Raw genomic sequence first — 12,976 nt, 5'->3', positions numbered from 1 at the left:
ATTCTGCATCACGGATTATTTGGCAATGATTCATGAATTTGTTGACCAGTGAGGGGGGAGGAGTGTGTTACCTGTATGATGCAAAAGTACCATATCACACAAGTTGTTTTTGTATGCCTTCAAGCATGGTGTCACCTCTTAAAGCTGTAATAGGACATAATTCTGGTTGAAATTTCCAATGCTTCATTTTCATTCACTTTGTATTTATAGAACTGACTGTTTTAAAATCATTCTTTTCCACAGAGCCAACATACCCTAAAGGAGATCCAGGTGTGAGTGTGCGAAGAAGCTGGGAGCTTCGATCTCTGTTAAGTCAGTCAAAAGGTATTAGTGCGATTCTCTTAATCATTACTCTTCATGAAGTTTTCAGACATTTTTATTATTTAAAAACTTTATAGTTTTGTTTCTATTGTTATGGACTCAAGCAACAATAAATATATGAGTGAGGCAGGGGTTTTTATAACAAATAACAAGTTTATTAAACACTGAAAACAAACCCCCCCAAAAGTAAACAAACCACTAACGTAACCGGAAATCAGCTGCTGTGCGGCAGCTTAAACAGTTCTTAAAGCAATGTTGCAAAAACAGTTCTTCAAAGTAGTATTGCAAAAGTTCAAAATGCTCACAGTCCATTTAAGGGAGAGACTTTTTTAAGAAGATTTAAATTCTCTTTCACGTCGTGTTGCTTCGGTTCCCAAATCGAACTTTGCCCATGAAGAATTTACGTAGATGGGCAAATGGAACAACATAAAGGCATTGACCTTTCCTTTACAGAACTGTTCCCAATCCTTTCTGCTATTTCACAGGGATTAACACAAGGTCAAACCTGTTTCACCGTCAAAATCGATTCTCCTCGATCTTTTAACTCCTGAACTCCGATCTTCACTCTCCACTGATTCTCAACTAGCAGTATTATAAAGAAACTGCTGGCAATGACCTTTTAAACTTTAGGCATTAGATAAAACTTCATCTTTCAACTAAACTGCGTCATAACATTAAATCGCGCAGTGGCACAGTCAACATGGCAAATCCAGCCACGAACTGCTCCTCCTCACAGGGAGGGGTCCTCCTTTTATACCCTGTGAAAAAAAAACTTGTCACATGACCTCTACTGGCAGGAAAATGACGTCACTCCACCATCACAAGACCATTACCTCAAGTTCAGTATAGCTTCAACACCTGTCACGTGACAAGGGTACGTAACACTATATTTTCATGAAGGGAACATAAATGGAATGATAGTGCTGATGCAATGGACTGAATGGCCTAATACTGCTCCTATGTCTTGTATGCTCTCAACAAATATCCTTTTAAAATATCATAAAGCTTAATTTATCAAGCCTGTCTGTTTCCCTAAGATCCATAATTTACTCTCAATGACCTCTTTATTAGTGGTCACTAAGTGTATGTTTGTGGCCTTCTGCTGCTGTTGCCTATCCGCTTCAAAGTTAAACGTGTTGTGCGTTCAGTGATGCTCTTCTGCACTCCCCTGTTGTAACGCATGGTTGCCTTCCTGTCAGCTGAACCAGTTCAGACATTTTCTTCTAACCTCTCATTATCAAGGTGTTTTCACCCACAGAACTGCCACTCAATGGATTTATTTTTCGCACCATTCTTTGTAAACTCTAGAGATTGTTGTGCGTGAATATCCCAGGAGATCAGTGGATTCTGGGATGCCCAACTGAACCAGTCTGGCACCAACAATCATTCCACATCTCGAAGTCACTTAGATCACATTATACCCCCCTCCCCCCACTCTGATGCTTGGTCTGAATAACAAGACTCTTGAGTTTTGCCCACATCTGCATGCTTTTATGAATTGAGTTGCTGGCACATGATAGGCTGATGAGATGTTTGCTTTAATGAGTAGGTGTACCTAATAAAATGGCCACTGAATGTATATCATGCAAAATGCTGAATGACTATTACAACATGCTGCTCTTTCACATTTAGTGCATTAATCTGGGCCCTGTGTTCTGGGACTCCTTGATACAGTAATTAATCATGAAACACCCCACACAGTGGGAAAGATAGTTTTGAGTTTGTTTTATTTTGCTCTGTGACTGCTTGTTGATTTAAGTCAAAATATTTGTATATATTTGTATACCTTTCTCTGCAGCAGTAAGTGATCTCTCCAAGTTTAGTTCCCTATTGTGCTTTACACATTTCAGTTCTGCCACTGATACATATCGACTCATGTTGCCCGTAGTTTGGTGAGGCCCTACACATTGGAACTTCCTTTCTGTCCACTGTTTGTCACCAATGTGTGGTTGCTTAAATAATAATGAATAAAGTTATATGCTATTTAATTGTCTCAGTGCATAAAAGAGACCAGATTAAATTTCTAAGTATGGGCATTTTATGAGTTGCTTTAACAAAATATTATGTTGGTGAGAACCATAGAACCATAGAGCACTACAGCACAGTACAGGCCCTTCAGCCCTCCATGTTGTGCCAACCCATATAATCCTTAAAAAAAAGTACTAAACCCACACTACCCCATAACCCTCCATTTTTCTTTCATCCATGTAAGGTGATACATCTTTCATCCATGTGAGGTGCACTGCTGGTAGAATTTACACTCATAGTTTGCAGAAATGTAATTGTAATCATGCTTGTAGGCTTCACAGAAAAACATTACATCCCACTGAACTGAAATTCTGCAACGTGGAAGGGCAATGCAGAACTTGAGGGATACTTAATGATATAGTTGTGAACTGTATTAAGTAAAAGGCATTCAGTGGCTGGAGAACGCAGTTGTTTATGTGAGCTACTCCTTGCTGCATCGGTATGGATCAGGTTAGATCCTCAGAGATCTTGACACCCAGGAACAGGTGTTCTCCCCCCTCCCCACACCATTACAAAGGTAGTGTTCCTATGAAACCTTTCTTAAGCCGAAATGGCGTAAAGCAAAGAACCATTAATTTATATGGGAAAAATTTTCGTAAAAGCGAAAATCCTCTTTGTAATACGAAAATAGGTTACTCATGTAGGTCTTTTGAAGTAGCGTAAAGCGAACACTTGTAAAGCAGAGGACACCTGAACTTGAAGTTGCTCGCTCTCTCCACTTCTGATCCCTCTATGCGGATTGGTACATGTTCCCTCATCTTACCCTTCCAGAAGTCCACAATCCCAAAATCCACGTTTAAGAGGAGTGCTAGAAACAAAACTTGCTAGGGTCTAGTTTGAACAGTCCTTTATTTGACTCACGAGCCTAACAGAGTGCAGGAATAGGGTACCAGTGATCAATATGCTGAATCACCAAGGTTCATGTATGATTGAATAACAGTTTATCAGTGGCGTGTTGCAGTATTTTCAATGAGCCTTGATTCCTCTAGTTTTGCAGTGTTCATTTTCTCTTCTCCTTTCCATAGAGTTTACCCAAGAGCAGTTCCAAGCCGAGAGGAAACATGCTTCCTATAAAATTCCTCTATTGAACCTTCAAAACAAAAACAGTAGATTAGAAATTTCAGTTCAAAGATGGTGCTTAATCTATTTCTGTCTAATCCACCCAGTGGCCATGCATTAGGTACAGTGCCTCTTATATCTAATAAAGTGGCCACTGAGTGTATGTTTGCAGTCTTAAGATGCTTTAGCCTGTCCACTTCAATGTTCGACATGTCATGTGTTCAGAGATGCTCTTCTGCACACCACTTGTAACATGTGGTTATTGAGTTACTGTCAGCTTGAACTAGTCTGGCCATCCTCCTCTTCTGACCTCTCATTAACAAGGCATTTTCTCCCACAGAAAGCTGCTCAATGTTTTTTTTTGTTATCACATCATTCTTTATAAACTCTAGAAACTGCTGTGCGCAAAAATCGCAGTAGATTAGCTGTTTCATTCCATGGTCAAAGTCACTTGATCACATTTCTCCCCCATTCTGATATTTGCTTTGAAAAACAACTGGACCTCTTGACTGTGTTTGAGTGATTTTATGCATTGAATTACTGCCACATGATTGGCTGATTAGATAGATGCTTTATTAAGTGAGTGTTACTATTAAAATGACCATTGATGTACATTACACATTTCAGAGACTGGGAAGATCTTGCTCGTAAGTGCATTTTGTCATTTGTTCTACATTCCCACTGAAGGTTTGTTTGTTTGTTTGACTTCCCTAGACATTACTGCCAAGCAGAGTCGAATTGACATTGTACGCAAGTCAATTAAGTCCTTTGAAGAGCAACAAGACTGCCAGATGAAGCAAAAAAATATCATCGGTCAGATCTGTGACATTCCTAAATCTTACGACAATGTCATGCAAGTTGGTTTAAGAAAAGTGACGTTTAAATGGCAAAGAGGAAACAAAATAGGTAATATTGGAGCTAAAGACATAAAATATATGCTTACATCTGCATAGCTTTCACATGCAGAACTTGTGTTACAGAGATTGTTTATCTTGGGGCTTTGGATGCACGCTGTGGTTATAATGCAAACTCTCAGATGCTTCTAGGTCTTTGTGGTTTTGCTCTAGACAAAAACTCAAGAGATTTTGAAATGGAGACAGTCCAAGATGTTTCATAGCAGAAGGCAGTTGTACATTGCCTGGGCTTTAGATTTTACTGTGCACTCCCATTTTAAACAAGGGCCACTGAATGGTCTGCTGTGTAAATGCAGCCTAAGGGTATTGTGGCAACACCAACTGACAAGCAGTTACTTCTCACACACATTCATGGCTCAAATTTACATGTTTAATGTAAACCCTATTGCATCTGCAATTGTAATAAGATATAAGCTTATTACTGTGGCTCAGATGCCCCCAGAATGCATACAAGGAAATGAGACGACTTATTCTGACAGATTAAAGATGATCTTTGGGAAGAGCAAGAGCTGTGTCTGGATAGTATCTGGAATCCATCATCAGAATTGGTCAAATTGTTGATGTTTTCACTCAGTGTGCATTTTTAGCATTTTATTTCTATTTAACAAGGCGATCCAGTTGTTTTTGCTTTTTTCTGTTGAATTCCCGGAACTCAGTTAATATCTTCAGCACGGTAGTTGTCAAATACAAGATTTACACTGTTCCCTGATGTTCTTTGTATTTTAACGATGAGAAAATCCAAGTTCCATGGTGCTGCTTGATAAAGGTTCATTACTGCATCTATAATGCACTTGCCAGGTGGACATGGGGCTCCAGATGTGTGTCTGGATCTCCAAACCTGTCACAATTTAGGCAGGACAACCAGGGTGAAGATGGTCTTTAATCTGTATTATCCCTCTGAATTTAGCATGCATCAAACTGCTGTCTGAGCCAAGAAACACAAGAGTCTTGATTGTAATTGCAGTATAATTTGAGTATTATATGAAACATTTTTTTGGTTTTGCTGGCATAAATCCAAGGTTTCTTTATGCTTATATTATGTAACAAGAGAATGATTGCTTTCCGGTCATGACTTGAAGCATCTGAGTTGGAACACACTGAACCAATGTTAACATGATTTGTTGTTCTTGCTCTAACTCCTTTGCTCTGGGAGACTATTTTGGCCAATAGTTCACATTTATTAATGCATATTTTCAACATTTTGGCAGATAGTTTTGAGTTTCCATAAATTTTGACTAGATTTGAGTAAGTGTCAAATCAGTGCAAATGGATGGTTGACAGTTGGAGCACACTCTATGATGAATGTTTTAATTTAATGTTCATGGAAACAAAATATATTATTCTGGTTTAGGTTTGAATAAAACTGGTGACTTCATTTATGCCAACAGAATCAGTGAATATCTGAAGTATTATTTTTCCCTGCTTAGTGGAATCTGAGTCTCTTGTAATGATGGATCTCTCTACTCAGTCCCATCCAGAAGCTCATCCAATGTTCTTTGTTACTCTAGGTGAAGGACAGTATGGGAAAGTGTACACATGTATAAATGTAGATACTGGTGAACTAATGGCAATGAAGGAAGTAAGTGCCTTTTGTATTTGTGAAAGTCATTTCATAATACTTGTTGGCTGTAAATATAGCACGTCACACACAAAGCTGCCATGTATCCTGGAGTAGGGTGGGATGCAACACATAGACCATCAGCAAATGCCAAATGCTACAACCCTACCTACCTGTACAGTTTCAACAAGTTGTTCACAGATTAAAATAACAGCATTCAGACACAGGTAATCTAATATTTACTCCCACTTGGCCCTTGAAGAGATGGGTTCTTTTATCCATTGATGAGTCATTGCTGTAACTGCATTAAAATTAGTATTTTCTTAAATAAATATTGATAGATGAAAATTGGAAATATTGCAGGAATAATCTTGTTTACAGCTGGGGAATAAAATGTGCTTTTGCAATTATGTCATCTTTCCAAATCCTTGGGGGTGGTCCTGTTGTTCTCAGTTTCTAGTCCACATCTGTTCTCTTGCACCTGTGTTTGCTACCCTGGCTGGACTCCCGAGTTGGTTTCTCTTTAAACTTGAGTTATCCTAAACTCCGCTGCTTGTATAATCATATTCATTCAGGTTTCTTGCATGTCCCTGAATTGTCCTACCATGCAGTCATAAATGCTCATATAAATGCCCATCTATTCCATGCTAAACTATTATTCTGCCTAGTCTCAACAACCATCATCTCTAACCTATGTCACCTTCCAGAATTTCATATCTTTACTTCTCATGTCACTTACTTTGTTCTTGTCTTAGCATTTTATTTGGCTTGAGGTGATTTTTTTTTTATTGTTGATCACCTGTTGAACATGGTGTGACGATTTGCAGTGTTAAAGGCACCATTTTGGTGTTAGTTGTTATATTCCAATGTATAGTTGCTTCAATATGGCACAGTCTGTTTAGCCTGGCTCGCCCAGAGGTATGGCCTGGAACTTCTCAGCACTGGCCCTCTTTCATGCTGGACTCCCAAGTTCTGGTCTGAAACCTTGAGCTAACATTTTGTGCCTTTTACTTTTTTAAAATGCCTGAGTGCTAATGCTGGGTTGGAGGGTCTGTACTATGCCGTACAGTTCTGTGTTCTGTGCCCCTTCAGTTTTTCTCTGATCCTGGCACTGCAGTTTTTTGCCAGCACATCCAAGCTGAAGCATTCAGATAATCAAAGCAACAACACCCTATGTGTTAACTAAAATAGGATTTGATATAATGCTCAGTCCAGTCTCTGCTTGTAAAGCATTAAGGCATGCAGGCAGTAATGAATTCATTATTTATCAGGCACCTATTGGATCTGTGTATCAGTGACCTTGTTGGCGCACGGTGGTTGTCTATGTAGCTATAAGATTCTGCTGTGTATATCCTTGCCTGCCCTTCTTTCAATTATGAAAGCTCTTCATTTTCCATCCGAAAGCATTAGAAAATCATGGAATGAAATAAAATCAAAATTTCCAATACTCCGTCCAAGCGAATAGATTTTATATCATTGCTTCTTAAAAGTTTTGTGCTGTGTCATTTTCCATAGGGTCCAGAAGAGGTTTACAAGAATGATCCCAGGAATGACAGGGTTAACTTGTGAAGAACATGAATGGGGGATTGGAGGAGGGAGGAGGTTGTGGAATTTCATTGAAACCTACTGAATATTAAAAGACTTAGATAGAGTGGACATATAGAGAGTGTTTCCAATAGTGGGAGAGTCTAGCACCAGAGGGCAGAGTCTCAGAATACAAGGATATTTCTTTAGAACAGAGATGAGGAATTTCTTTCGCCAGAGGGTGGTGAATCTGTGGAATTCAATGCCGCAGACGGCTGTGGAGGCTGTTATTGGGTATATTTAAAGCAGAGATTGATAGGTTCTTGATTAGTAAGGACGCCAAAGATTATAAGGAGAAGGCAAGAGAATGGGATTGAGAGGGAAAATAGATCAGCCGTGATCAAATAGTGGAGCAGATTCATTGGACTGAATGACCTGTTCTGCTCCCATGTCTTGTGGTCTATTGATGGAGATTCAAAAACTAATTACAGGGCGCCGAGCGATTAGGAATCAACGGTACACCGAAGGACGTCTTGTTGATCAAATTATATGCAATAACAGAAGATGGAATGGGTACTTAATGTGACTAATGCCGGGACTAAGTAGATTGTCTAATGGCAGACAACTAAGCAGGATAGGTTTTTAGCCACTGGAATATAGAGGACCTGTTCAAAACATGCAAAATCCTGTGGGGGACAGTATGGATGTGGGGAGGGAGTTCCTCTTTGGCAGAATCTAGAATGTGGAGTCACTCATGTAAAACAGGCATAAGGTGCAATTTTTATCTTACTGAAGAGTTGTGAGTTTTTGGAATTCTGTTGCACAAAAGGAGGTGGGAGTAGTTTTTGGATGTTCTTAGGTAGAGGTAGATGGCTTCTTGATAAGTGAAGGGATAAATGGGAATGTAGGGTTTTCTCTACGTTCAGATTAGTCAGATGTTACGAAATGGTGAGGCAGGTTTAGGGGCCATGCAACTTTCTCCTGATCCTAATCGTTGTTGTGAGTCTGGCTGTGAATTTGTGGATGTTATTCTTGTTTGCAGCTGTTTAATCACTTTCAGAAAATTTAGTTTTTTCCTTCTTAGATAGTTCAGTGGGAAACGATATTTCCACTCAAAGGGTAGATTTTTAGGAATTTCAGTTGCTAATCGGAAGATCCCAGCCACCATTTCAAAAGGAAATGTCCCCCCCATCCCTTCCCACCGATCTCCCTCCTGGCACTTATCCTTGTAAGCAGAACAAGTGCTACACCTGCCCTTACACTTCCTCCCTCACCACCATTCAGGGCCTCAGGCAGTCCTTACAGGTGAGGCGTCACTTCACCTGTGAGTTGGCTGGTGTGGTATACTGCATCCGGTGCTCCTGGTGTGGCCTTTTATATATTGGTGAGACCCGACGCAGACTGGGAGACCATTTCGCTGAGCACCTACGCTCGGTCCGCCAGAGAAAGCAGGATCTCCCAGTGGTCACACATTTTAATTCCATATCCATTCCCATTCTGATATGTCTATCCATGGCCTCCTCTACTGTCAAAATGAATCCAAACTCAGATTGGAGGAACAGCACCTTATATACCAGCTGGGTAGCCTCCAACCTGATGGCATGAACATTGACTTCTCTAACTTCCGTTAATGCCCCTCCTCCCCTTCTTACCCCCATCCCTGACATATTTAGTTGTTTGCCTGTTCTCCCTCTGGTGCTTCCCCCCCACTTACTTTTTCCCAAGGCCTCCCGTCCCATGATCCTTTCCCTTCTCCAGCTCTGTATCACTTTCGCCAATCATCTTTCCAGCTCTTAGCTTCATCCCATCCCCTCTGGTCTTCTCCTATCATTTCGTATTTCCCCCTCCCCCTACTACTTTCAAATCTCTTACTATCTTTCCTTTCAGTTAGTCCTGACGAAGGGTCTCGGCCCGAAAAGTTGACAGTGTTTCTCCTTATAGATGCTGCCTGGCCTACTGTGTTCCACCAGCATTTTGTGTGTGTTGTTTGAATTTCCTCATGTTTGTATTTCAAAAGGAAAGTTGTTTCCTTTATGTCCTAGCTGACATTTTTTCCACAGCCAGCTGGTGTGGTTATTATTTCTTGTTTTTTAAAGATCTTGCTCACCACACACTGGAAAATGTAAGTTGCTTTGAAGCAGATTATTTAATTGTCTGTGAAATGCTATAATGTGTCCTGTGGTTGTGAAAGATACTACATTCAGTTGCAAGAAAAAGTTTGTGAACCTTTTGCAATTACTTGGTTTTCTGCATTAATTACTCATAAAATGTGGTCTGATCTTCACCTAAAACACAATCTACCCAAACTAATAACACAAACAATTGTAATTTTCATGTCTTTATTGAACACATTCTTAAACTATTCACGATCCAGGCTGGAAAAAGTATGTGAACCCTTGTATTTAATAACAGATAGAACCTCTTTTAGCAGCAATAATCTTCACTAAACATTTCCTGTAGTTGCTGATCAGACTTGCACAACAGCGAGAAGGAATTTTTGACCATTCCGCCATACAAAACAGTTTCGATTCATCAATATTTCTTGGATACCTTGCATGAACAGCCTTCTTCAGGTCATGCCACAGCATCTTTATTGGGTTAGGACCTGGACTTAGCCATTCCAAAACACAAATTTTCTTCATTTTAAACCATTCTGTTGTTGACTTAATCTTGTGTTTCAGATCATTGTCTTGTTGCATCTTTTAACTTCTGTTAAGTTTCAGGTGACAGACCTCTACCCTGATGTTCTTCTGTAAAATGGTTTGGTACAATTTTGAATTCAGTGTTCCTTCAATGGTTGCAAGCTGTCCAGGCCGTGAGGCAGCAAAGCAGCCCCAAATCATGATGTTCCTTCCACCATGCTTCACAGTTGGGATGATGTTTTGGTGTTGGTGCGCAGTTCCGTTTCCTCCAAACATAGCGGTGTGCATTTCCGCCAAAAAGATCAACTTTTGTCTCATCTGTCCACAGAACATTGTGGAAAATCCAGGTGGTCTTTTGCAATCCTCAGACATGCAGCAATGGTTTTTTTTGGAGAGCAGTGGTTTCCTCCATGGTGTCCTTCAACAAACACCATTCTTGTGGACATATGTACAGAGACTTTAGCAAGTTTTAGAGATTTCTTAGGTTCTTTTTCACCTCCTTCAGCATTGCACGTTGTATTCTTGGTGTGATCTTTGCAAGACAATTCTTCTAGGGTCCTCTGAAAATTGTTTTGATCGAGACATGGTGTACATAAACATTTTTCTTGAGAAGCACAGGCTCTGACGGTAACCTAGCTTATTGTGTCTTTTTTCATAAGGCAGGTCACCTCTACAACCCACACCTCCAATCTCAACCGATTGATGGAACACCTGCCTCCAAATAGGTTTTGTTGAAGGCATTGCCCCAGCAGTTGACATACTTTTTTTGACAAGAAGTACAATTGTTTGTGTGTTACTAGTTTAGGTAAATTGTGTTTGTCTATTATTGTGACTTATATGAAGATCAGGCCACATTTTATGAGTAACTAATTAATGCAGGAAACCATGTAATTGCAAAGGGTTGACAAACCTTTTCATGCAACTGTATATGCAACTCCTTTTCTTTCTTGTGTACTGACTTTATGGTTTGATGTCCTTTATCTATAGATCAGATTCCAGCCAAATGATCACAAAACAATCAAGGAGACTGCAGATGAATTGAAAATTTTTGAAGGTATCAAACACCCAAACCTGGTTAGATATTTTGGTGTAGAACTTCACAGAGTAAGTAATTCAAGTACCCATCAGATGTACTGATTCAAATACCCTATCCGTTTTACAGAAAATAGTATTTTGCCTTGATTTCCTGTCCTGTTGACCTGTATTGAACCAGATATGCATGGTAGAAGGTTGGCCTTTATAAGTCACTGAGCTAGTGTTTCGAAAGAGGAAAATCTGCATGGAAAATTTTGTCATATGATGCTTAAGTTAATGTCCCAGACTAGCTAATGGCATTGAAATTCAGCTAGAGAAATGAACAAGCCCTTGATTTTTTTTTTCCCTAGATCCTTTAATGTAGGTTGACCTCTGGGCAAAGTACAGCGTGCCAAAACTTTACATCATCTGAGACTTTTGTCAGAGGAAATCTGAGGGAGGGATATATGTCCTGGCCGAGGGTCCTTTCATGAATGTTATTTCTGGAGTTGTAAACAAGATGAGATTCTAGAGTACAAATGAGAGCTCAGTCGGGAGCAGAGATCAGCAGAAAACTGTGATTCTCCACTGAATTGTCTTATTTTCTCTGCAGTTAGAAGTCTATGCCATTTAAATGTTGACTTTGACCAGCCAAAGACTGAAAGTCCTTCCACATTGCAAACTGTCTTAAAAGGACTTCTGTCCCATCTGCCTAAAAACTAAGTAATCAGGCAAACCGAATGAAAGGACTGGAATATTAGCTTTATTCTGATTCTGCCTCACCTACATGTCGTGTCCTCTGTATTGACTCATCTGAGCCAGATGAGTTGTGTCCAGGTTAAAGTGACCCACCCCTAGACATAGAAAGCAGAGTTGTTGGCAAGTTGGGCATAATAATAACAACAGCTTTGTTTCTTGTGATAATGTTAGAATCACATTGTGCAAACTACATAATGTGTGTCTTCCTCTTGCCACTTTAATAAAAAAAAATTTTTATTCCCAAGTCATACAGCTTTGCTGCTTTGGCTTTTAATACCAACTGGCCTTTTGGACCTGTGTAGTTCCCACTTGAACATAATTGAAGAGAATCCAGTCCCACGTAACGATCTTGCTGTTTACACCCTTCATGACTGTTTTGTTCTGTCACACTCTTGGACAAGCAAGGAGTTGTGTCCTTAGTGCCCCATATAGGGCTGTCCCCTTTGGGAAGTAAGACTATAAGACAGGAGCAGAATTAGGCCACTCAGCCCATCAAGCCTGCTCTGCCATTCCATCATGGCTGATTTATTATCCCTCACAACCCCATTCTCTAGCCTTCTCCCCATAACCTTTGATGCCCTGACTAATCAAAAACCTATCAACGTCCACTTTAAATATACCCCATAATTTAACCTCCACAGCCATCTGTGGCAATGAATTCCACAGATTCACCATCTTCTGGCAAAAGAAGTTGCTCCTCATCTCTGTTCTAAAGGGATGTCATGCTATTTTGAGGGCATGTCCTCTGGTCCTAGACTCCCCCACTATAGAAAACAACCACTCTGTATCCCCTCTATCTAGGGCTTTCAATATTCGATCAGTTTCAGTGAGATTTCCCCCTCCTTCCCACTTTGATTCTTCCAAACTCCCGCAATTATTCTTTACAACTAAGGATTTGTGCCATGTTTGTGAGCCTCAGTGAGCTTTGGCAGAGCATTATTGGAGTTTCAGTTGTGCAACATAACTCAAACTGTTCTCCGTTTATTTGTCCTTCATATATATGGGAATATATAATTTAGAGGGAGAAAGTTTTCTTCGTCCCAAGACACGTAGGTAGATCTTTTTTTTGATGCAATTCTTGTGATTAAATATCATGCTTATTTTGTTGTTTCTCTGTGGGCCATGTAGCTGTTTTGCGTATTAAACTTGGTGTTTAT

At 39.9% G+C, this 12,976-nt stretch overlaps 1 protein-coding gene across 4 annotated transcripts in view; it reads left to right on the top strand.

Moving 5' to 3' along the window:
• map3k4 (mitogen-activated protein kinase kinase kinase 4) overlaps positions 1-12,976 on the top strand; it is a 217,620-nt gene that overhangs the window by 193,429 nt on the left and 11,215 nt on the right. For all 4 annotated transcript variants that reach the window (XM_059986481.1, XM_059986483.1, XM_059986480.1 and 1 more), the window contains 4 exons: positions 244-324; positions 4,123-4,314; positions 5,831-5,901; positions 11,034-11,150. In XM_059986481.1, coding sequence (XP_059842464.1) covers positions 244-324; positions 4,123-4,314; positions 5,831-5,901; positions 11,034-11,150 — 461 coding nt within the window. The remainder of the gene's footprint in view (positions 1-243; positions 325-4,122; positions 4,315-5,830; positions 5,902-11,033; positions 11,151-12,976) is intronic.

This window comes from Hypanus sabinus, chromosome 12, assembly GCF_030144855.1.
Source record: "Hypanus sabinus isolate sHypSab1 chromosome 12, sHypSab1.hap1, whole genome shotgun sequence".
NCBI classification, from domain to species: domain Eukaryota; kingdom Metazoa; phylum Chordata; class Chondrichthyes; order Myliobatiformes; family Dasyatidae; genus Hypanus; species Hypanus sabinus.
Note: the sequence above shows the minus strand (reverse complement) of the source record. Positions and strands in the feature narration are given on the sequence as shown.